The following is a 26,911-nucleotide window of genomic DNA, read 5'->3' on the forward strand; positions in this document are numbered from 1 at the left end:
TTATATTGAGTTGGAAAATTGTTTGTTCTCTGGTGTATACAGCAAGAGCAAAAGGATACATTTCTTCCTGTGGAGTTGGGTATCCCGAGCAAGCAGCCCACCAATTACTTTTGCAAGACTCTCACAGCAAGTGATACTAGTACCCACGGGGGGTTCTCTGTTCCTCGTCGCGCAGCTGAGAAAGTTTTCCCTCCATTGGTAGTCTCCTTTCTTATTTTCTTTGGTTTGATGCTATTCTAATACTGATTTATATTTTAATATTTGGGTTCACAGGATTTCTCTCAGCAGCCTCCAGCTCAGGAACTTATTGCAAGGGATCTCCATGATGTTGAGTGGAAGTTCAGGCATATTTTTCGAGGTAGTGTTTATACTAATTGTTTTTTTAATTGTTTCTGTTCTTCTAAGTTCATAAGAATCTTGCCTTTTGGTATATTTTATGTTTTTCTTAGTTAAGAGTATAGACTTGAAACCATATACTAGTCTTTCAATTTGTATTTTCTATTAAATTTTTAGGTAGCCTTTGTTCTATTCTTATAACTTTAAGGTGACATATAGAACATGTAAATCACGCATTAGATTTACCATTCACCTTGAGGTTAAAACCTGTTTGTGTTTTGGAAACTTTATAATGTTCCAGAATCTGTATCGTTCGGTCTTAACTCCTTTTTACTGCTTTGCTCTCGCCTAATTGTGAATCCGGTCAGTTGCTGCATTGCAAATGGTAGTATTAGAGCTCCTTGTGTGACATAAGTAATAGAACTGGAAAATAGAGAACATAAATTAGTTCTCTTTTCGATTCTAACTTACAGCCATCTCTTTTTCTCTCATTTTCTTCTGTTTTCTTAATTTACAAACTGAAGAAAATATTCTTCTTTTTTTCTGTGTCAAAACTGAATACAAAGGACCTATATATATACAAGTGGGATTCCTAATCTAAGCCATATAATATGCACAATCACTATCTCTAAGGAAACAATAACTAATTAGGAGAGATTCTCTCATCCATAAAATAGAAAGTATCCTAACACAAGGAGAGATTCTCTCATCCATAAAATAGAAAGTATCCTAACACAATCCTTCTAATCTTGGCACTTAATTACAAATCATAATCCCATATTTCCACACTCCCCCTCAAGTTGGGTGGTAGATGTCTAGCATTCCCAACTTGCTTTTCATGTTTTCGTAGGTGGCCTTTGGAAGTGCTTTTGTCAGAATGTCTGCTGTTTGACGACTTGAAGGAATATACATAAGTCTGATTGTTCCCCCTTCAAGTTTCTCCTTGATGAAGTGACGGTCTATCTCCACGTGCTTGGTTCTGTCGTGTTGAACTGGATTCTTTGCAATACTTATGGTAGCCTTGTTATCACACAAAACTGTCATAGTGGAGTTTGATATAATTCCAAGTTCCTTGAGTATTCTTTGGAGCCATATTCCTTCACATATCCCATGAGCCATTGCCCTGAATTCTGCCTCTGCACTGCTTCTCGCCACTACGGACTGCTTCTTGCTTCTCCAAGTCACCAAGTTTCCCACACATAGGAACAATACCCAGTAGTTGACCTCCGATCTGTCAAGGATCCTGCCCAATCAGCATCTGTGAATACCTCAACTTCCCTACTTGAGGTTTTCTTGAAGTAGAGTCCTCTACCCGGGCTCTTTTTAAGGTACTGTAAAATTCTGTATACGGCTTTCATGTGTCTTTCAGTGGGATTGTTCATGTAGCGGCTTACCATGCTCACAGCGAAACCAATATCAGGCCTTGTGTGAGTTAAGTAGATCAACTTTCCTACTAACCTCTGGTACCTGTCTTTGTCAGTTGGATGACTGTCATTATCTTTATCAATCTTACCAATAGGATCCATAGGCGTGTCCACTGGCTTACAACCTAGCATTCCAGTCTCCTGAAGTAGATCAAGGACATACTTCCTTTGCGTGACCACAATTCCCTCCTTAGTTCTGCCAATTTCCATGCCAAGAAAGTATCTGAGTTGTCCAAGATCTTTGATTTCAAATTCTCTTGCTAGTAGCTTCTTGAGATTCCCTATCCCTTCTTCATCGTCTCCGGTAATTATAATATCATCAACATAAACAATGAACAAAGTCATTTCACCTTCCTTAGAGTGCTTCATAAACAGTGTGTGATCTGCTTGACATTGGATGAACCCATGTTTTTTCACAACTCTAGTCAGTCGATCAAACCAGGCCCTATGTGACTGTTTTAGACCGTATAGGGACTTTCTCAGTTTACACACTTTTCCTGAATTTTCTGGAGTTTCCATACTAGGTGGAATCTTCATGTAGACTTCCTCTTCTAGTTCTCCGTTGAGAAATGCATTTTTGACATCAAGTTGGTGCAGATTCCAGTCCAAATTTACTGCAACTGACAATAACACTCTGATGGAGTTGAGCTTTGCTACTGGTGCAAATGTCTCTTCATAATCAATGCCATAGGATTGAGTAAATCCTTTAGCTACTAGTCGAGCCTTGAACCTGTTTATACTTCCATCTGGATTGTGCTTCACGGTAAATATCCACTTGCATCCAACAGGCCTCTTACCCTCTGGTAATTCTGAGATTTCCCATGTCCCATTTTTCTCTAATGCTTGTATTTCTTCCTGAACAGCAGTCTTCCATTCAGGTTGTTGAAGTGCTTCTTGGATGTTGGATGGGATATGATCATCTTCAAGAGAAGTGATGAACGCTTGGAAATTTTGTGAAAGCTTTCCATAGGACACATGATTATTGATTGGATGCTGAGTGCAGGATCTTACACCTTTCCTTAAAGCAATGGGTTGATCAAGATCATCAAGGTCATTATTGGAATTTAGATCATAAATTGTGTTACCTGGTTGTGAGTTTGGGTTGCTTGGATCCTGGTCCGATTCTTGGTTCTGCTCAGGTGAAGTGCTGTCCTCGGGCTCCTTTTGAGGAGGTTTCTCAGGCTTTTCCTTTAAATTTTTTCTAGAATAAACTATTACCTCTTTACTGCCTTGTGTAGTTGACTCAGGTATGACAGAAGGGACATCCAAGGAATTGTTTTCGGGGACAGAAAGAGTAGTATCTGTTTGAGGAGGCAGTGATGAACTCAAAGGAGAAGTAGTGCTGATTTCGGTTTCCCAGAATTGGAATTCATCTATGGACCAGTTCTCCCCCTGAATTGCAATTTTGGGGTAGAAGGGTTGATTTTCGAAGAAAGTGACATCCATGGAAATGTAGAATTTCTTGGTTGTTGGAGAGTAGCACTTGTATCCTTTTTGGTTTGGTGAGTACCCGAGAAAGATGCATTTAGTGGCTGTCGGATCAAGTTTACTACGTAGGGACTTATGGATGTGAACGAAAGTAGTACAACCAAAGACTTTGATTGGGATAGACGAGATTATTCGAGCGGATGGATATGCAGCAAGGAGGATTTGACACGGGGTTTTAAATTGAAGAATCCTAGAAGGCATTCGGTTGATCAAGTAGGTTGCTGTGAGTACAGCTTCACCCCATAATTGTTTAGGCACGTTTGAAGCTATCATGAGGGATCGTGCAACCTCCATCAAATGTCTATTTTTCCTTTCTGCAACTCCATTTTGCTGTGGAGTATCAATGCACGAGCTTTGATGTACGATGCCATTCTCCAGAAGATATGACCCAAGAGTGTTGTGATAGTATTCTCGAGCATTATCTGTCCGAAGGACTTGAATTTTTGCCTGAAACTGCGTTTGAACCATGTTGTTGAAGTTTTCAAATATTTCCCTCACTTCTGATTTCTTCTTCATAAGGAATACCCAAGTCACTCGAGTGTGGTCATCAACAAAGGTGACAAACCATCTAGAACCTGTAATGTTGTTGATTCTAGAGGCCCCCCAAACATCACTGTGAATCAAGGAAAAAGGATGAGATGGTTTGTATGGTTGAATGGAATAGGAGTTGCGAGTATGTTTGGACAATTGACATATTTCGCATTGAAAATTTTTGGAATTTTTATTGAATAATGATGGATATAGTTTTTCAAGATAGGAAAAATTTGGGTGACCTAATCGGTAGTGCCATAACATAACAACACTATCCGTCTTGGTACTAGGGTTGGAAACTACACAAGCAGTCTTCCTTGGTAGCCTTCGAATTTCCTCAGCTCTCAGAAGGTAAAGTCCAGCACGCACCTCAGCATTGCCAATCCTCTTCCCAGAGTTCAAGGCCTGAAATTCACACATGTGAGGAAGGAATTTAGTAACACAATTAAGATCCTGTGTTAGTCTACTTATAGACAATAGGTTGCAATCCAATTTCGGAACATAGAGCACGGAGTGAAGAGTAATATCCTTGGAAATAATAACTGAACCTGTGCCGAATACCCTAGAAAGGGTTCCATCGGCAATTCGAACAGAGGAATTGTTATGGCAAGGAGTATATTCATGAAAAACCATGAGATTCCCAGTCATGTGATCTGAAGCTCCTGAGTCCACTATCCATGTAGTGTGATTTTCCTGTCTAACATTTAGGGCATGGGAAAAAATACCTTTCTGGGCTACAGATGCGGTACCAATAGTTGTTCCAGTTGATTGAAGAGTCTGTTGGAACATTTTCTGTAGTGCCTCCAATTGCTCTTTGCTAAACGGTCCAGGATTTGAGCTAGTGCCAGATGTGTCTTCTTCGGCTGTAGCGGTGTAACCCCGGCCTTCTCTGTTTTGCTGTGGCCGAGAAGGTTTCCAATCAGCAGGTTTACCGTGTAGATGCCAGCAAGTCTCTTTCGTGTGTCCAGGTTTTCTACAATGGTCGCACCATGGACGATTCTTCTTCGTTTGGTGGTTGTTGTTGTTGGATTGGGTTCCTCGTGCAACTAGGGCTGAGTTCTCAAGATTTTTGGAGGAATTTTGGGTTCCCAACATCACTTTTTGTCTGCTTTCCTCTCTGCGAATTTCAAAAAAAACTTCCCTAACACTAGGTAATGGCTTAATACTTAGAACTCTTCCACGTACCTCATCTAAATTCTTATTAAGGCCAAGTAAAAATTTGTAGATGCGTTCCTTTTCAATGACCTTCTTGTATAGGAGTCCATCTTCGGGACACTTCCAAACCAATTCTTCATAAATATCGAGTTGTTGCCAATACCGTGTAAGGATATTAAAATATTCGGTAACAGTTGAATCTCCTTGTCGAAGATCCTGGAGAATACTCTTGATTTCGAAAATCGCCGAGGTATTATCGATGTTGGAGTAGGTCTCTCTAGCTGCATCCCATATCTCCTTTGCTGTGCCATAATACATGAAGTTTTCTCCTATGTCATTGGTCATAGAGTTAATTAACCAAGACATCACCATACTATTTTCCAACTTCCAGGTTCGGTATCCTGGATCATCTTCCTTCGGCTGAACAATGGCTTCCGTAAGGTATTCTTCCTTACCTTTCCCGCAGATGAAGATCCGAACAGATTGAGCCCATTGAATAAAATTCTGCCCATTGAGTTTATGACCTGTTATGGGAAGAATGATGCCGTCTGTGGTGCTGGCACTGCCGGAGTGAACTGCTTCAGGTCTGGACGTCACCTCCGAGTTTGATCCTTCCGTTCTGCTCTCCATGGAAAAAGATGATTTTTTTTTTTTATACGTGGTTCAGATCTGAATGCTCTGATACCATGAAGAAAATATTCTTCTTTTTTTCTGTGTCAAAACTGAATACAAAGGACCTATATATATACAAGTGGGATTCCTAATCTAAGCCATATAATATGCACAATCACTATCTCTAAGGAAACAATAACTAATTAGGAGAGATTCTCTCATCCATAAAATAGAAAGTATCCTAACACAAGGAGAGATTCTCTCATCCATAAAATAGAAAGTATCCTAACACAATCCTTCTAATCTTGGCACTTAATTACAAATCATAATCCTATATTTCCACACAAACTATAGAAACTTTTCCTCATTTTTCTCTATTTGGTCAAAGTGTTGAAATGGATGAAACAACTGATTCATATATTGCCATTGTTGGGTGTATGATGCTGATGCTAGCATCTATAAAAAAACACAGGAGGTGTGAGTTAGATTGCTCTTTTGGGTGCCCGGTGTTTTAGAAATCTTCATGACCACTTAATGTGTTTCTGTCTTTTGTCATACTTGATTTGCATACAGGCTCTTTTTGAGGGGGAAAGATTTGATGTTCAATGAGGTTTGGCAATTTGTAAGATTGATTTGCCTGTCTATGTGTTGCTGGGGCTATCTTTCCATTATTCAATTCTCTCCTGAAGGTTTTGAATTATTTGTGATTCTTGACCATGGGTATTCTTCTATTGGATGTCATTTGAAGTTTGTTAGCTTTGGCTAGTGACTAGAAGAATTTTGTTGTTCTTTCCTCGTCCAGAAAGCCCATCTGTGGTCTGGTTATTTGGCATATTTGAGAAGACATTTGGGGTTACCTCAATTTCAATATTAAGAGGAACTGGAAGTATTTTATGCATGATCAGCTGTTATGATGCCCTTTTTTATGGGAGATGTCACCCGCATTGTAATAGGACAGCTACTTGGAACAGTCCTGGCCAGTTATAAGACTTAGTGGAAGAAGGTAAAAGCTTGGGAGCATGGAAGATATTTGGAACTACATGTATCATGTGTATTACATTACAAGTGGGAAGCCAAGAATTGCTTTAATGGTTTGTAGAAAGGAGAGAAAAAGAGAAAAGAGAAAAGAGAAGGAAATATAAGAACAAAAGGGAGGGAGAGAAAGGAAGTGTCCCCTTTAGATGATTAGCCTTCACCCTAAAGGCTCTTGTTTTATGTGAATTGAATATGATGTATTGGATCCATAATTAATGATGCACCACTTTATGTTTGTATATCTCACATTTTTGACATGTTCAATACCTGATGAAACACATAGCTGGACACTCTTTTGGTATGGACCTTTGCAAGTTGGTTGCAGAGTGGGAAGGGATGATGAGAAGAGTGTAGTAGAGGTTTTACAAGTGTTATATTTTGAGCCGAGCCCCTCTACGAGCACAATGGCGGTGGAAGTGATCTTTGGAAATAATGGCAACAACTTTTTGAAGGAGCAGATTGGGGAGGTAGGCTCTGAGCCCTCTGTGAGTCCCGGTGAGGCTCTTGATGGGCCGTTGGGCTTTTTGCTTCCTAAAGACAAGGTAGAGGTTGGCCCATGCTCTTCAAAAGTGGGCTTAGGTGCAATGGATAAGAGTGGTCCTTATGGCCTTACCAAATGGTTCTTATTGGGTTAGCCCAAATGCACTAAGAAGCCGCCCATTTTAGAAGTGTTGGTGGGCTTGTCTTGGATGGGCTAGGGTGTAGTATTGGTGGGCTTGCCAAGGACGGGCTAGGGTCTTTTTCAAGTGACTCAAGAAGGTTACCTTCCAAGCCTATTAGAGGGGTTTTGGGCAAGGTTAAGAAAGCCTTTGAGGGTGTTCAGTACCTTCTGTTCAATGGAGAGAAAGGTAGCAATGATGTGAGGAGAGGGTTTTTGACGACCCCATTCTTTAGGTGAGGTCTCAAGGATCAGATGGGAGGGGTTCGGCTGTTCACGACACTTTCTTGATGGAAGCAACAACTTTTGAAGGTAGGTCAGCTCTCTGCTTTGGGAAGGGACTTCTTGTTTCTCTTCTCCTTTTGCTTTTGTGGCTAGGTCGCTAGGTAGTTGTAAACCTTTGATTCAACCCTTGGGAAACAATCGTGATTGGAAGAAGAATTCTCAGCCGAAGATGGGGCTTTGTGAAGATCCGTTTGAGGGTTTGAAGAACATCGTGGAAAGTCCTTTAGGCAATGATTTGGTGATCAGGTTTGAGAAGCAGGTGTCTTTAGAGTTGAAGTCTTTCATTTAGCAGGTGAGGGAAGAGGTTCTTTTTGATGATCTCTTTTCCAAGTTGGCTAATTTTAGTAGCCTTATGGGGATGCTTGTCGAGGGATATGAAAATGAAAATTTTCTCCCTTTTGAGGAAGATGGAGACAAGAAAGGGGCGTGGTGTTTGTGTCTCAGGGGGGAAAAATAAGCTAAATTCACCTTCCCGTTTCAAGAGGGAGATCCAAAAATTGGAGTGTTTGGTTAATTACAAAAACTCTCCTTTGTTAGTTAGGGGCAAGGGGAGGAGTAGCGGGATCACACAGACCTTGTTGTGTGAGGTTTTTGTTAGGTTTCAGATGTTGGCCTTGTTAGTTTTCACATCTAGAAAGGTTGTTTTGGGGTGTTGTGGGCAGTGGGCACTGGTGAGGTGGTTACACATAGTTTTGGATTTTTGGATTGTTAGGGTGGGTTTGTTCCTAGCTTTTCACTTTCTCTTCTTGTAAGCCTTTGGGCCCTTGTATAATTCATGTGTACTTTGATGCGCCTTTTGCTTTTTAATATATTCTCTATTTATCGGAAAAAAAAAAGAAAAGAAAAGTTGGTTGCAAGCTCAACTTTATTGGCATGAGACATAGGAAGCTAAAATTCCAGTATTTTGAGAAGTAGTAGAACAAGTCTAATTTGCATTAATGAAGGCATAGTCCTTCTATGGCCATGTATTGAGAGCAAAAGCCTTTGCTAGGTTCAAACACTTTTAAGTTGGTGACTCCATAAGGAGAAAACAGAGGAAGGTTTGGAAGGCTACTCCCCTATGCATATTTTAAACTTTGTGGAAGGAAAGAAATCGATGAGTTTTTGAAAACGATGAGATGTTATATTATAAGTTGAAATGCTTGTTCCTGAGTAACCTCTTAGCATGGGCAGGGATGTACATAAAAGAAAGCTTAGAGACTTTGTTTGATTTTGTTGATTGGTTACGTTCTTGTTGAGTGAGAGAGGGAGGGAAAGAGGAAGAGTTGTTTTTTGTGTTCTCTCTTGCGTGGGTTTGCCTTGTTGTGCCTGTTGTGTATGTCCTATTGTTCTTTTTTTACCATATGTATATATCTTTTTGGTTGCTTTGTATATGTTGTGTATACCATATTCTTTTAATATAATTGCCTTTACTTATAAAAAAAATAACCTATAAAAAAAAGCCTTTGCCAGTTTCAAGTTCCTGGATACTTTTTGAGTAGCCTCCAATTGATGAGGAGTGGAAGAATGCATTTTATTAATGACAACTCTGATGGCATGAATGGCAACACTAATTACAAAAACAGTATTTGGTCTGGTAAGTGTACTAGTAGATCGGTCTTCATATGCAAGTCTGGTACATACTTGGATTTGTTTGCGGGGTATCATTTTCATCAATAGCTTATGATTCACCTAGTGCATCAACAATTTGCATCTCAATACCCCATTTCTTTTAGCAAGTACAGACATATTGCATGAACAATGTTGATTGCATGAATGGTGACACTAATTGTATCTAGTGAAGGAGCAGTAGATTCCTGGGTCTATTGAGAGTTTTGCCTTCATCAATTAACTTTTGCTTCACCACAATTGGTGTCTCAACTGGTTTATCTCTTAATATTCCAGTTTCCTTTATCAAGTGAATACATATTTCTTCTGGCTTTTCGAATAAGTCTTTCTATATCGAGCAGTGTCAAACATAATAAGTTGTCTGAGACTACCCAAGTCCTTAATCTCAAACTCCCTTCCCTGGTTTTCTTTTAACAAGGAATGCTTGGTGGCATCATTGCTTGTTAACACAGATATAATTTGCATATATATGGTCCTACCAACCTTATGCTAGCCAACAAGTCCAAATAAATCTAATTTGCAAACCTTGCTTTAGGGGATTGTTCAAAACTATATGGAGCTTTCTTCAATTCTCATGGAAAAAAAGGAGATCTGCTCTAGTCACACACTTTTCCTCACTTCCTAAAACTTTGAGTCCTAGAGGAGGCACCCTACATACTTCCTCCTTAAGGTCACTATGCTGGAAAGCATTCTTCATGTGTACTAATGAAACGCCAATCTGGGCCTATTAAAAAAAAAAAGGTAAAAGAAAAAAACTAATATGGGTAGGTAATTCAAATTGTGTCATCTCAGCAGAGGAGCAATGATCTTCTGATAGTTAATCCCATAAGTTTGTGTAACATGCTTGAACTTGGCTTTATCCCTCTCAAGTACTACCTTTTGAACTATGTTTCAGCATGAAAGCTAGTTCCATGTCATAGGATTCTTTTATTGGTAGATCAATATTGCAGAGTTTTACATTTTTCCATAACTTTTATTATTTTACACATTTCCCTTCTCTAGTTGGGTTGTGACATTGCTTCCAATACTGGTAAGGAACTGACATGGAAGATACAAAAGACAAAAGTAGGGTATTTAGAAGAAAGCTGAAGGTTGGACACACTCTAAAAGTGAAAGCAGGTAAACATTTACATTGGGAATATTTGTGGATAAAGGGAGAACATGACATGAAATTGGGTGAGCTCTAGAGATGAAGACGCTAACAGTCCTTGTTATCTATATAGGTCTCCATGCTCTTGACATGAATAGACCCAGTGGGGTAGCGAAACAATGTCTCTTGAAGTGAAGATAGGATGCATAGGCAATGCCAAAGAGTACTTTTGACTTCAATTCATCAATTAAAGAGTACTTTTATTATAAAACCATGGAACATATTAAAAGTAGCTATGATCCATATGAGTACATTTCTAATTGTAGGATGGTGATGGTGATAAACTATTTGGATACAACGTCTCCTAATAACACATGTTTTGGAGCTTTAGTTTTGAGATTAGTGCAATCTAAATAATTAATATGAACATATTAGACATGCTTGGACCATTTAATTTTCAAATCCTCCAAAATAATCTTCAACATAGTAGTTTACAAACTCCTTGGACCATTGCTCGAAATTTTGCTTCTACACTGGACCTTGCCACCAAACTTGTTTCTTGCTTTTCCATGTCACCAGACCACTAAAAAAGGTGCAATACCCAATAGTTGATCTTCTATCAACTACAAATCCAACATAATTTGCATCTATGTATGCTTTAAGTACTAGTCGTGAATTTCGTTTAAATAGGATGCCCTTTCTTGGAGACCCCTTAAGGCCTTGTAGTACTCGGTTAGCAATTTATAGATGAACCTTTTTTGGACTATGCATGAATTGGCTAATCACACTCGTAACATATACTATATCTGGTCTTGTGTAAGAAAGATAAATGAGTCTTCCTACCAGACGTTGATACATCTCTCTATTTACTACAGTATCTTCAGCCTTGTGAAGCTTATGATTAGGATCAATTGGTGTGCTTGTTGGTTTACATCTCTCTAGATAGTCCATGCCATATGTCTTAGTGTATCCTTTAGTTATCAGTTTTACCTTGTACCTCTCTAAGGTCCCTTTTGCCCTATACTTGGCAGTATATATCCACTTACATCCCATTGGTTTTTTCCTTGCAGACAAATCTACCATCTCCCAAGTTTTATTCTTTTCCAAGACCTCCATTTTTGCATTCATGGCTTGTCTTCAATTTTCATTAGATAAAACCTTAGATAGAGTGATAGGAATATGGATATTTATCTAACTTGTGAGAAAACTCTTATGGGATGGAAACAACTTTTTGAATGACATAACATGAGAAAGTGGATACAAAGGGGGTTAAGTGCGTTCCCTTGTTCTTTTCTAGATGGCAATAAGGAGATTTTGGTCTATAGATTTTTTAGACTGAAGTTCTGACTTGGTTTATGAGGAAGGATGAGAAACTGTTTCCTCATTTTTAGAAGCCAGTTCAAATTCTTGAACTTGTATACGTTTAGGGATTGTAACTTTCTTCCTTGAGTACACCTTGCTAGTCATTCGATCTTTAGGAGCAGGCTTAAGTGGTGGCGACTCGGGTTTAGAGAAGTAGGGTGCGGATGTTGGACCAAAGACTGTAAGAGGGTTAATGAGAAAAGGGATTAATGAGATAGGAATCCTTATCCTTGTTGTCCTTGATGGAATTCTCCCCCTCAAGACAAGGAGCGGGAAAGTAGGACTCACTCTCGTTGAAAGTAACATTTGTTAATGGTAATGCTTATACCCCTTTCGAGTTGAGGAATATCCCACAAAAATACATTTGATTGCTCTTGGGTCCAATTTTCCCTTGTTTAGACTGTGAACATGCACAAATAACACACCCAAATATCTTAGGAATGAGATGGTTTGTGGTTCTCATATTAGGATAAAACGATGAAGTATGTCCATGGGACTTTTGAAACCAAAGACTTTGGAGGGTAACTGGTTTATGAAATGTGTGGCTGTTAGGACGACTTCCCCCCAATAAAATTTAGGCACATGCTTTTGAAATAGAAAGGCTTGTGTTACATCAAGAAGGTGACCGTTTTTCCTCTTAGCAACTCCATTTTGTTGTGTAGTGTTGACACATGATGATTCATGAATTATTCCTTCATGTTGAAAGTATAGAGTTAGGACTTGATTGAAATAATCTTTGGCATTATCGGATCAAAACCTCTTGATAGTGACACCAAATTGGTTTTTTATCATTTTCATGAAAGTTTGAAAGAACAAAACTCACATCAGATTTGTGTTTCAGTTAGAAAATCCAAGAGATCCCAGTATAATCATTGATAAAGGACACAAACCAACGTGCCTCAAATGTATTAGGAAGAGGGGAAGGGCCTTGAATAACACTATGAATTATATGAAAGAGCTCTAAACTTCTTGTATTATTATTGGTGGGGAAGGTTGAATGCTTGTGTTTGACAAGTTCACATACATCACAATGGAAACTCTCACATGTAATTTTCTAAATAAAGAAAGAAACATAATCTTAAGAGTTCTAAATGATGGATGTTTAAATCTACAATTATTAAGCCAAAATTTTTCTATATTGACAAGATGGTGCTTAGAAAGAAAAGATACAAATTACTCGCTTGATGTGTCAAGGTAGTATAGCTCGTTCCATTCCTTAGCAAGTCCAAACATCTTCCATAAGGCCTAGTCCTAAAATACATAATGAGTAGGGTAAAAAGTCACATTGCAACCTGAATTTTGTGTAAGCTTTTGTATAGAGACAAGATTAGTGGACAACTTGGGAACATGAAGCTCATTTCTAAGTGTGAGTGTAGGACAAATTTGGACATCTCCTACACCTATGACAGTGGTTAATGAACCATCTACTTTGGCTATTTTCCTATTGCTTGGACAAGGGTTATAGTTGTTAAATTGGTGTGATGAATGAGTCATGTGATCTGTGGCGCACCTGAATCTAAAACCAAGAATGTGGCTATTTTCCTACTACTTGGACAAGGGTTATAGATGTTAAATTGGTGTGATGAATGGGTCATGTGATCTATGGCACCTGAATCGAAAACCCAAGAATTGGCAAAGGTTTCATTCAAGACTTTTAATCTAATGGAAATAGGAACCTTACTTGAAAATTCTAGTGAGAAGGTACTTGAAGATTTGTTATTTGAAGGTTTCTCAAGAGTTCCCAAGAAAGCTCTTAATTTTTCAATCTCCTCCTAATTAAATCCGCCTTGTTTTAGGGATTTTTCTTCAATTGGTTGAATAGAAAACAAGTTTGCTTGCCCGTTATTCCTTTGCTGCCTTCCATTTTAACCCCACTCATTGCTAGATGTGGTTGGCTTACCTTGAAGCTTCTAGCATTTCTCCCGTGTATGTCTAGGCTTTTGGCAATAAGTGCACCATAAGTTATCCTTGTTATTACAATTTGAAGGTCTTGAACAATCAATTTTTTTTGTTATCAGCAATGCTTGCCTTTTGATCACTCTCTTTGTTAGCAACCATAGCCGAGGTTCAAGCATGACACTTCTTTTGCTTTCTTCTGCTCAGATGATAGAGATAGTCTTATTCAAAGTTGGAAGCTCTTTGCTTAGAATTTGAACTCTAACTTGGTCAAACTCAAGATTGAAACCAACTAGCAAATCATAGACTCAATCTTTTTCGATATAATCCTCAAGGATTGTTGCATCCTCAGGACATTTTATTTCAATGCATCAATAGTAATCAAGTTCTTGCTATAGATTTTTCAACATATTGTCGTACTCTGTGACTGTCTTGTTTCCTGTTTCGTTGCTCCATCTTAACTTTATTTTTGTACACTTGTGTTGTATTTAGTGCCTTCGAATATGTTTGGTGAACTACATATCAGATTGACCGAATGCTTCTCACCATTGTGAGAATTCCATTAAATAGAAAATCTGGTAGCTATACATGGAACCTCTAGCTATACACAGCCATACATTCCAACTATATACGACAAAGCTAAGAAAGGAAAACCAATTTGTATGGCTAATGTAAATAAGGTAAGAAAGATATAGATAGAATCTGCCGATCCTATTGACATCCCCGCTCAAATTGATGCGGGCTGATCAAGAAGCATCAATTTGCCAACTAGAAATTGATGTCGTGGTCGAGGCAAAGCCTTGGTGAAGGCATCTGCAGTCTGAAGATCCGTAGATATATGAGGAATACTAATTATTTTCTTGTCATAGGCCTCACGTATGTATTGACAATCGACTTCTATGTGCTTGATTCGTTCATGGAAGACTGGATTGGCAACAATCTGAATAGCACTAGTGTTGTCGGCATAAAGAGGAGTAGGCTCGCTTTGAGAAAAACCAAGCTCGCCTAACAACCCACGAAGCCAACAATCTCAGAGCAAGCATATGACATGGCATGATACTCGGACTCGGTGGAGGATTTGGAGACCTTAGTTTGTTTCTTACTTTTCCACGAAATAAGTGCATCGCCAAGAAACATGCACCAACCAGTAACTGAACGATGATTATTCACACAACCAGCCCAATCAGCATCACTATAAGTCACCAACTGAATTGGTGATGCAATAGGAAAGTAAAGACCACGATGGGAAGTACCCCTTAGGTACCGAACAATGCGACAAACAACAACCAAGTGTGGAAGACGAGTCTGCATAAACTGACTAACCCGCTGAACTGCAAAAGAAATGTCAGGCCTAGTGATGGTCAAATAATTCAAGTTGCCGACCAATTGTCAATAGAGAGAAGGATTAGGTAAAAGCTCTCCCTCATCCTTATGATGCTTCACATTCACCTTCATGGGAGTTTGCACAGAATTCCCTTCCTGGAGACCTGCCAATGCAATCAACTCTTGAGTATACTTGTGCTGATGTAAGAAAGTACTAGCAGGAGTAGTTTTCACTTCAAGACCCAAGAAATACTACAGAGGACCTAAATCCTTCTTATGAAAAGAGGCTTTGAGATGTTGGAGTTGTGGAATCAATATAGAATCGGTCCCTATAATAACGATATCATCCACATAAACCAAAAGCAACACAATACCACTAGCAGTTGTACGCAGGAACAAGGAAGAATCATATTGGCTCTGGACAAAGGAAAAATCAAGTAAAGTAGATCGGAACTTATCGAACCAAGCCCTAGGAGCCTGCTTCAACCCATAGAGAGACCGTTTCAATCGGCACACATTTGAAGGAGTAACAAACAAGCTCTGTGGTGGAGTCATATAGATCTCTTCCTTAAGATTACCATGCAAAAAGGCGTTCTTGACATCCATCTGCAGCAGAGGCCAACCTCGTGAGGCATCTATGGCTAAGATAGTTTATATTGTAGTCATTTTAGCCATAGGAGCAAATGTCTCCTCATAATCCACCCCATACTCTTGTCTGTTACCAGGCACCACCAACCGTGCTTTATACCTATCTAGGGAACCTTCAAACTTTAGCTTGATGGTATATACTCATATACACCCAATGGGCTTAACACTAGATGGACAAGAAACAATATCCCAAGTATGGTTCTCTTGCAAAGCTTGCAACTCTTCATCCATAGCCTTTACCCAATAGGCTTGCGCAGTTGCTTGAGAGTAAGAATTAAGTACATTGATCTGAGCTAAAGTTGCATTGAGCGATGTGTGCAAAAAGCCATACCTTTTCGATGGATGAGATGGTCGGGAGGACCACCGAGGTGCAGAAGCTTCAGGACCAGAGGCTAGATCAAGGTCGGGAAGGGGCAATGATAGAAGTGGAGGTTGCTGTCTCTGATAAACAACACCTGGTTTAAAGTGCTCAATAGGTCGAGATACATCATCAAAGTTAGGAAGCATAACCAAATCAGAATTAGGATCGATATGGCTTTGAAAGAAATATTGATTCTCAAAGAAGATCGGATATCTAGAAATACGAATGCGATCAGCCATAGTATCAAAGTACACAAAGTCCTTTTGAGATACACTGTACCCCAAGAAAGCACATTGAACAGATTGAGCAGCAAGTTTGTGATGTTCAGGAGAAGGTAGATGAACAAAGTACACACATCCAAATGTATGCAAGGCTTGATAACTAGGTTGCAAACCAAATAGATGATAATATGGTGACTCCAAGTCCAAAATTTGAGATGGCAGGTGATTAATTAGATAGACAGCAGTGGACAAAGCTTCCACCCAAAACTTAGAGGGTACGGAGGCCTTTAAAAGCAAAGTCCAAACAACATCTAACAAATGGCGATTCTTGCAATTAACCATAACGTTCTGTTGAGATGTATAAGGACAAGAATGCTGAGAAATAATACCTTTCTGCTGCAAAAAGGCTTGGAAAGCATGGGAAATATACTCACCACCATTATCTGACCTCAAAACCTCAAGACATGTAGAAAACTGGGTCTCAAGGTAGGCAACAAAGGTCTGAAAAACTTGAAGCACCTCAACCTTAGAACGGAGGAAATACACCCAAGTAAAATGACTATAATCATCAATGAACGTCACAAAATATTTATGACGGGCATGCGAAGCAACTGGTGTAATACCCCAAACATCACTATGGATAACATCGAAGCATTTGGTAGCATGACTACCATGCATAGGGAAAGGAAGAATTTTTCTTTTGCCAAGTTTGCAAGAAGTACAATCAATAGACAAGCCATGAGCAGGAAATTGATCTTTATTGCCCAGAAAACCATGCTTAAGCAAATGATGTAAAATTAGAGAATTGGGATGGCCTAATCGCTTGTGCCAAACCTCACTCTGATTGCTTACAGTACTACAAGCCAAAGATAAAGCGCTAGGAATAGAAAACTGCGGAGGAAACAATTGCCCCACTTTAGGCCCCTTCATGATCACCTTCCCCGACACCTGATCTTGCACAAGACAACCACCGTGAGAGAAAGAAACGTTACAGTTATTATCCACTAGTTGTCCAACTGAAATCAAATTAGCAGATAACCCAGGAGACACAAACACATTCTGGAAGGAAGGGCCAATATCACCAACTGCATTAATGGGTAGATGACTCCCATTTGCTATCTGAATGTATTGAGGACCATTATAACTCTGAACATTAATCAATGATTCAGACTGACCAGTCATGTGATTGGAAGCTCCTGAATCAACAAACCAAGGAGAGGAGACTGTCTTACCATTACCTTGAAGTCCAAATGTAGAAAAAGTTGAGATGATCATCTGCTGGACCATCTCAGGAGTGAGGACAGCTTGACTAGTACTTACTGGAGTGACTGTCGGACCTACAATAGGTGAAGATTGTGCCGCTGGTGTAGCTTGGACAGCAGCTTGAAACGCTTGTGCCTGCCGATTTTGAGGACGGATTGGACACTCTTTAATGATGTGTCCTCGTTTCCTGCAATAATTACAATATGGCTTTGTGCAGCTGGTAGCGATATGGCCAAATTCTTTGCAACTGTAGCACTGGATTTGACCTTTTTCTCTTCCTCTTCCCTGGGTAGCATAGGCGACATTCACTATCTCTAAATGCAGCCTCTCTTGTCCCATTTCAGCCTGAGTAGCCAATCTCTGTTCTTCCCGCAGCAACTCTCCAAGACAAATATCCAAGGTAGGAACTGGATTTCGTTTTAATAACCCAGCCTGTGTAGTTTCATATTCTGCCCTTAATTTCATCAGAAATTGATCACATCTGCTCTCTTCATGAACTGTCTGAAGTGCGGACAGCACCTCCTTGGGTACCTTAGCATATATAATACCAGAATATTCGGCCCACAAGTTCAAGAAACCAGAATAATACTGCTCAATAGAAAGATTACCTTGAGTGAAATATGCTATCTCCAATTCCAACTGAAAACAGCGTGCATTGTTATCTTGATTATATATACGCCTTATATATTTCCACATCTCTTTAGCTGTAGAAAAAGACCTGAAGTTGTTCACCATATGTGGTTTAATGGAGCCCAACAGCCAAGAGACAATACGTGCATCCTTTGCCTCCCATAGACCGAGTCCCTTGGTGTCTTTGAGGGTTGAAGACGTCCCATCAATATGTCCCCACAACTCCTTTCCTTTCACAAACATCTTAAACTGAATCTCTCAACTAAGATAGTTTTTGCCATTGAAACAAACAATAATATTTTCTCCAGACATTACAAAGACAAAAATAGTCCCAAAAAAAAAACACCATCAAAGAGCCTAAATCTGAGAACAAACCTCCAAATAACCTGAGAAAATCAAGAACCAAAGATCTCCAAGAGCCCAAAAGCGAAGAAACCCAAAGAAAACTCCAAGATAGCACCACAAATGTGTTGCTGCAACCATCGGAAAAACAAGAACCCAAAAGCTAGGCTAGAGTCCGAGAGCCCCTAGGGCTAAGTCCAAGAAAACCCAAAGAAAAAACTAGAAAGCGTTTAAACTCTAGGTTTAGAACACAAGCTCTGATACCATATCAGATTGACCGAATGCCTCTCACCATTGTGAGAATTCCATTAAATAGAAAATCTGGTAGCTATATATGGAAACTCTAGCTATACACAGCTATACATTCATAGCTATACACGACAAAGCTAAGAAAGGAAAACCAATTTGTATGGCTAATGTAAATAAGGTAAGAAAGATATAGATAGAATCTGTTGATCCTGTTGACACTACATCCTTAATATCTTTAGTAGTTTTCAAGAGCATACAAGTGTCACTAATTTCAGGATCATTGAGTTTCACAACCATGCCATAATCATTGATTCTTGCACATCCCAGGCATCAAACCAAGGGCCTCATCTTCTTGGTCTCGTTCCTAAGAGATGACCTAATTTCCCTTTTCCCTTCAGAAAGGTATGAACAAACTACGACCATTTTAAATAATTTTTCCCATTAAGCCTGTATGCTGCTTGAATATTTTGCAATTCTCCTGTGTTGTGACTGGTAATCACTCCTTCACATTGAGCAATGATAGAGGTAGTTTATAATATGTTGGACTTTTTTTTTTTTTTTTTTGTCTTTTTTTAAACAAGAGCAAACTTTTAAAAACTTTTTCTTTTTTAAAAATATAAAAACAAAACTAAGGGTTTAAATAACACATTGATTCGTGTTACAACCCTAGTGGACAGTGGTCTTTGGTTTCTTTCGTGATGGGTTCCTGATCTTTGGTTGTATCAATGATGCAAAGACGACGATGGTCATTGGCTACTTTTGCGATCTGTACTTGTAGTGACGGTCATGAGGATGACGATGGAGATGGTTGAAGCGATCTCAATGAAGATGGTGTAATGGTAGTGCAAGGGGGATATGACTATAGTGCGAGGATGAGACGTTTGGCGAGGATGAGATGTTTGGCGAGGTTGAGGCAAGGTCGACAACAAGGGGCGACAACAAGGTAGAGGGCAACGACCCAATCTTTGATCTGTAATGTGATGATGATAGTTGTTACTAGGTCATTGGTGTGAAGCGGAGGGTGCGACCTTGGTTTTGTAGCAATGGCTCGACTTAGACAAGAGTAAACTTTAAGATGGATGATGAAGGTTGATTATGGTTTTCAACTCGGCAATGAAGGTCGAAAAAAGAACTTCTCTTACCAGATTTACAAGGCTAAAGCTTTGATGCCATGTAGAAGAGAGATGGAAGGAATACAAGGTAAATTTTTTTATCCTTAATCCTTTTTTGTATAGAGATTCACATATACACACACACAATCACATATATATATAAATCCTAGCACCTAAATTAGGAACTTTCCTAACTCAATTACAACAAATCCCTTTGATCACGGGATTGTTGGATTCTCTTTACAAAATCACAACTTCCCTAATTCCATTCTTCCATAATTTGTGTTGGTTCGAAAATTGAATACAGTCATATTTCTCTTGTACCTTGCAGCCAACTTGAATTGGTCTTTAAAGTAGTTAGATGTCAAAAAATGCTTTATTAAATGGTGAATTAGAGGGAAGAAGGGGTTATGAAAGAAGATTTGGAAGTGAAAAGGTATGTAGGTTGAAAAATTCACTCTTGGATTGAAATAGCCACCAAGAGATTGGTATAATAAATTTGCTTAGTCCATTAGAAGCCACAAGTACTCACAAAGCTAGGCTGATTATACTCTCTTTTACAATCATTCTAGTGATGGCAAACTTTCTATAATAGTACTATATGTGAATGATATCATCCTTATTGGTGATAATCTAGTTGAATTGGAGAGATTGATGAATTTTTTGGCTAAAGAGTTTGAGATCAAGGATTTAGGAACCTTGAGGTGCTTCTTGAAAATAGAGTTTGCTAAATCAAAGGAAGGTATTTTTGTACCACAAAGGAAGTATACACTGAATTGATTTAAGAGATGGAATTGCTAGGGTGTAAACCAACTGATACTCTAATTGATCCTAATTGCAAATTAGTGCTATAAGAGAGTAAGCGTGTTGACAAAGAATGCTATTAAAAGTTTGTGGGAATTGATATCTCTCTCTCATACTTGACCATATATAGCTTATTCACTAAGAGTTGTGAGCCAATTTATGCACTCTTCAAATTAAGAACACCTTAAGGTGGTTTGTTGGGTTCTTAAGTGCCTGGAACAGAGTCTAAGAAAAGACTTGATGTTTAGAAGCAACAATTGCCTTCATATTGAAGCCTACAACAATGATGATTGGCCTTGGAGTATAACGGATAAGAGATCTACTTCAGGTTATTATTTTGTTGTAGGAGGAAACATAGTGACTTGGAGGGGTAAGAAATAGTCTATTATTGCAAGAAGCAGTGTTAAAGATGAACTTAGAGCAGCTATTCATAATATTTGTGAACTTCTTTGGTTGAAGAAACTACTTGAAGACCTAAGAATTCCCAATGAGAAGCCAATGAAATTTTACTGTGATAGCAAAACAACTATTGACATTGCTCATAATCTAGTTCAACATGATAGAACTAAGCATGTTGAAGTGAACCGTCACTTCATCAAGGAGAATCTTGAAGCAAGGCTGATTTGCATGCCTTATGTGCCTACTGAAGAACAATTAGCATATGTTCTAATTAAGGGACTTTATAAAAGAGATGTTTATTTGCTTAATTAACAAGCTGGGAATGACAAATATCTTCAAACTAGCTTGAGAGGGAGCGTTGAAGATTTCCGAAGTTTAGGAACTAGTTATATTCTAATTGGGTGCAAAAATAGTTAGGATAGTTTAGTTTTATTTATTTGTATTTTTTAAAAAATGTTTGTTCCTAGTTTATATGAAATTAGTTGTATAGTTTGTGTTAGATAGTGTATAGTTATTTAGGTTATTTACTTTTCTTTTTTTTTTCCTTTTCTTTCCTTATTGTATTGTGGGTCCCACTAACTTGTATATATATACCTAAGTCCAATGTGTATTCTTTACAGTTTTTTAATAACAATAATTAGGGATTCTCCCTTTTCTCTCTCTCTCTTCACATGGTATCAGAGCCTAGGGAGAAAAAAACCCTAATTATTTTCGGTTTATCCGTGAATCCATTCTGGGAAGTCTTTCAGTGACTGTGTTTCATTCCGGTCATCCTTCCCATCTCCTAAAGCTTCCGATCAACCGTATCGCCGTCAAAAAACCCTCACCGCCATCAGAAAACCCTCACCGTCGGCGACTTTTCTGGCGAACTTTTCCGGCGACTTTTCCGGCGAAGTCCTTTTCCGACACCGACCATACCATCAGGTGCGCAAGGAGGAGATCTTCAACTTTTCTCAAAGCATCGGAGGAAGAATCCTAGCCACGTGCCAGCCACGCGCGTCTCTTCTCCGGCGGCCTGAATCTCACGTGCCGGCGCGTGAGGGCGTGTGAGGCACTTTCCAGCCACGCGCTTCCACCTCCAGTCTCGCCTAACGCCGTCTAGCCACCCTTCACCTGCTCTTGTGTCATCTGAGCCCTAAAAGTGCATTTTTTGGGGTTTTTTTTTGTCTCCATTGGCCCTCTAAACCGCCTTTCTGACGACCTCCGGTGACTTCCTCTCCACCCCGAGCCCTGCACGTGTCTTAGGAAGTCCGCGATAAGCCGTATTAGGGCTTTCTTCGATCCAAACGTATTTCGTTCACCAGATAAGTAGATATGGCTACTAAAAGTTTCACTTTTTCCTCTGTCATATCTGGATCTCCTATGATTACTTCGGAGAAATTGATTGGGAGTGAAAATTATTTGTCCTGGTCTGCCTCTGTGGAGCTTTGGTTTATGGGTCAAGGTTATGAGGATCACCTTGTTACGTAGGAGGCAGATATCCCTGAGGTTGACAGAGTACAATGGAGGAAGATAGATGCACAATTATGTAGTGTGTTATGACAATCAGTTGATCCTAAGATTCTGTTTCATCTTCGGGCCTACAAAACATGCTTTAAATTTTGGAATTAGGCGAAAGGGCTATACACGAATGATATCCAACGTCTTTATAAGGCGGCTTCTTCTATTGTCAATATCAGACAACAAGACATGGATTTATCTACTTATATTGGCCAGATTGCCTCTCTTAAGGAGGAATTCTTGACCGTGATGCCTCTTACTACTGATGTTGGAGATCAACGAACACAGATTGACAAGTTCTTCATGGTTCTTACGTTTATTGGCCTCCGTCCAGATCTCGAGACCGTCTGCGATCAGATTCTTGGCAGTTCCTCCGTTCCATCCTTGGATGATGTGTTTGCTCGCCTCCTCCGTATCTCCTCCACTCAGACTTTGCCATCTGATAACACTTCAGATTCTCCTGTGTTAGTTTCTCAAACTAGCTCTTAAGGAGGACGTAGTGGTAACCGAGGTAGAGGCCAACGTTCTCATTGCACCTATTGTAATAAGCTTGGCCACACTCGTTATCGATGTTATCAGTTACATGGGCGGCCTCCCCGCACTACCCACGTGGCCCAGTCATCTGATCCTCAGTCGCCTCAACCTCCCAGTTCATCCACATCTCAGGGTATTTCCCTCACTGACAGTGAGTATGATGACTATCTCCGCTATCAGGCCACCAAGTCAGCTTCTGTTGTTTCTGTTGCCTAGACTGGTAATGCTTCTGCTTGTCTTACCCACACATCTTCTCTTGGACCTTGGATTCTAGATTCTGGCGCTTTTAATCACATATCTGGTAATAAGGATTTTTTCTCTTCTATTACTACTACCTCTACCTTACCTACAGTTACTTTAGCTAATGGTTCCCAAGCTATGGCTAAAGGTTTTGGTTTCGCTCATCCTCTCCTTTCCTTACCTCTCCATTCTGCCCTTTATGCCCCTGAGTGTCCTTTTAATCTTATTTCCATCAGCAAAATAACTCGCACTTTTAACTGTTTTATCACTTTCTCTGATAAATTTGTGACCTTGCAGGACCGGAGTACGGGGAAGACGATTGGCATAGGACGTGAGTCTCAAGGCCTCTATCACCTCACCGCGCCTTCAACTCTTGCAGTTTGCATTTCCACTGATGTTCCCCTTCTCATCCATAGTCGCCGGGGCCACCCTAGTCTATCCAAGTTCCAGAAAATGGTCCTTAGTTTTTCATCTTTGTCGTCGCTTGTGTGTGAGTCCTGTCAGCTTGGGAAACATACTCGTGTTTTGTTCCCAAAGCGTTTGAATAATCGGGCAAAGTCTCCTTTTGAACTTGTCCACACTGATGTTTGGGGTCCTTGTCGGACCGCGTCTACTTTAGGATTTCAGTATTTTGTCACTTTCATTGATGACTATTCTCAATGTACTTGGTTATTTTTAATGAAAAATCGAGCTGAGTTATTCTCTATTTTTCAGAAATTTTATGCTGAAATCCAAACCCAATTCAATATTTCTATTCGTGTGTTGCGCAGTGACAATGTCAGGGAATATTTTTCTACACCATTTACTTCATTTATGTCCCAACATGGGATCATTCATCAGTCTTCTTGTGCTCATACTCCTCAACAAAATGGGATAGCTGAACGTAAGAATTGACATCTTGTTGAGACAGCTCGTACTCTCCTTCTCCATAGTCATGTTCCTTTTCGTTTTTGGGGGGACGTTGTTCTTACAACATGTTATTTGATTAATCGTATGCCATCATCTGTATTACACGATCAGATTCCTCATTCCCTTCTTTTCCCTGACCAACCACTTTATTTCCTTCCTCCTTGTGTTTTTGGTTGTACTTGCTTTGTTCATATTCTCACTCCTGGACAGGACAAACTTTCTGCCAGAGCCATAAAATGCATTCTCTTGGGATATTCCAGACTTCAAAAAAGGGTTATCATTGTTATTCCTCTAAGACTCATCGCTACTTTCTCTCTACTGATGTCACTTTCTTTGAGGACTCACCGTTCTTCTCCACCTCTGAGTCTCTTCCTGTTTCTGAAGTCTTACCCCTTCCCATTATCTCCCCACTTGATGCAGTGCCTTCTCGCCCACTTTAGGTTTATCATCGCCGTCATCGTGTCGCTGTTCCTCCTTCTTTGGCCGAGGTACCTGTTGACTCACTTCATATCCCTTCGGTTTCTCCTGCCCCGACTTTGCCTCCTCCTGCTGACTTACCCATTCCTTTTCGGAAAGGTAATCGATCTACTCGTAATCCTCATCCTATTTACAATTTTTTGAGTTACCATCGATTGTCTTTACCCTATTCTGCATTTGTTTCTGCTATATCTTCTGTTTCTCTTCCTAAGAGCACTCTTGAGGCTCTTTCTCATCCAGGCTGGCGACAGGCAATGGTAGATGAAATGACTGCTTTACACTCCAATGACACTTGGGATCTTATTGTTTTACCCTTTGGTAAATCTACCGTTGGTTGTCGTTGGGCCTACACAGTTAAGGTTGGCCCTGATGGTCAGGTTGATCGCCTTAAGGCCCGCTTGGTTGCTAAAGGCTATACTCAGGTTTATGGTTCTAATTATGGCGACACTTTCTCTCCTGTTGCCAAGATAGCTTCTGTTCATCTATTGCTCTCCATGGCTGCTATGCGTTCTTGGCCTCTTTATCAGTTAGATATTAAAAATGCTTTCCTTCATGGGGATCTTGCTGAGGAAGTTTATATGGAGCAACCACTTGGTTTTGTTGCTCAGGGGGAGTCTGGTTTAGTGTGCAGGTTACGCCGTTCTCTATATGGCTTGAAACAATCTCCTCGAGTATGGTTTAGCCGTTTTAGTTCTGTTGTTCAGGAGTTTGGCATGTTCTGCAGTACAGCAGACCATTCCGTTTTCTATCATCATAACTCTTTGGGGTAGTGTATTTATTTGGTAGTTTATGTGGACGACATCGTCATTACAGGCAGTGATCAGAATGGTATTCAGAAACTAAAGCAACACCTTTTCACCAACTTTCAGACTAAAGACTTGGAGAAACTCAAGTATTTCTTAGGGATTGAGATAGCTCAATCCAGTTCCGGTGTGGTTCTTTCCCAAAGGAAGTATGCTTTAGACATCTTGGAAGAAACCGGTATGTCAGACTGTAAACCGGTAGACACTCCTATGGATCCAAATGTCAAACTTATACCAGGACAGGGGGAGCCTTTAGGAGATCCTAGGAGATATCGGCGACTTGTAGGTAGACTGAACTACCTCACCATTACTCGTCCAGACATTTCTTTTCCTGTAAGTGTGGTTAGTCAATTCCTACAGTCACCATGTGATAGCCATTGGGATGCTGTAATCCGCATTCTTCGATATATCAAAAGCACACCAGGCCAAGGTGTGTTGTACGAGAACAGAGGTCATACCTAAGTTGTTGGTTACACAAATGCAGATTGGGCTGGCTTACCCACAGATAGACGGTCCACTTCCGAGTATTGTGTTTTTATTGGAGGTAACCTAATATCTTGGAAGAGTAAGAAACAAGATGTAGTGGCCAAATCTAGTGCTGAAGCCGAGTATCGAGCTATGGCTCTGGCAACATGTGAACTCATATGGCTGAAACATCTTCTTCGAGAGTTGAGATTTGGAAAGGATGAACAGATGAAGCTCATTTGTGACAACCAAGCCGCTTTGCATATTGCATCCAATCCAGTCTTCCATGAAAGGACCAAACACATTGAAGTTGACTGTCACTTCACTAGAGAGAAGATCGCATCAGGATGTGTGGTGACTAGTTTTGTTAACTCAAATGATCAACTAGCAGATATTTTTACTAAATCTCTCAGAGGTCCTAAAATTAAATACATTTGTAACAAGCTTGGTGCATATAACATATATGCTCCAGCTTGAGGGGGAGTGTTAGATAGTGTATGGTTATTTAGGTTATTTACTTTTCTTTTTTTTTTTCCTTTTCTTTCCTTATTGTATTGTGGGTCCCACTAACATGTATATATATACCCAAGTCCAATGTGTATTCTTTACAGTTTTTCAATAACAATAATTAGGGATTCTCCCTTCTCTCTCTCTCTCTTCACAGTTTGTTTCCTATATTATTGCTAGAATTCAACATGTATAGTTGTATTTAAATAGGCATTTGTATTCTTATTTTCTTAGCGAAAAGATAATTAGAATTTTTCATTCTTCTCTTGGATTGCATTTTACTACTGCTTGTGGCTATTGTCCTAAGGGAATAAGCACTACTTAGCTAATTTTGTATGGAACAAATCAAGCGTTGCTGTCTTCTAAAAAGTTATTGGATAAAAGAAGAGACTTTTGCATGAAAAAATGAAACTTGATTAGGATATCAATGAATAAAAACCTTGGAGACTTTTCAAAAATCCAATTTTTGATCTAGTAGCAAGGAATAACATATATTGATGAAGACTTCCACTCTTTCTAAGATTGAATAATTGATATAGATCACTCAGATTTGGAATGTAACTTAAAACTTGAAACTCCAATTCTTAACAATGCACAAATAATAAATGGATGAATAGTTTCTGATCTTTAAAACATTCAGAAGC

At 39.5% G+C, this 26,911-nt stretch overlaps 1 protein-coding gene across 2 annotated transcripts in view; it reads left to right on the forward strand.

The window, feature by feature from the left end:
* Nucleotides 1-26,911, forward strand: part of LOC117912834 (auxin response factor 8) — a 48,665-nt gene that overhangs the window by 1,183 nt on the left and 20,571 nt on the right. The window contains exons 5-6 of one of the 2 annotated variants that reach the window (XM_034827575.1): nucleotides 43-198; nucleotides 274-358. In XM_034827575.1, coding sequence (XP_034683466.1) covers nucleotides 43-198; nucleotides 274-358 — 241 coding nt within the window. Of the gene's footprint in view, nucleotides 1-42; nucleotides 199-273; nucleotides 359-19,584; nucleotides 19,718-26,911 lie in introns of those variants that run through there. The other variant, XM_034827576.1, reaches the window with a different exon arrangement.

This window comes from Vitis riparia, chromosome 4 (assembly GCF_004353265.1).
Source record: "Vitis riparia cultivar Riparia Gloire de Montpellier isolate 1030 chromosome 4, EGFV_Vit.rip_1.0, whole genome shotgun sequence".
NCBI classification, from domain to species: domain Eukaryota; kingdom Viridiplantae; phylum Streptophyta; class Magnoliopsida; order Vitales; family Vitaceae; genus Vitis; species Vitis riparia.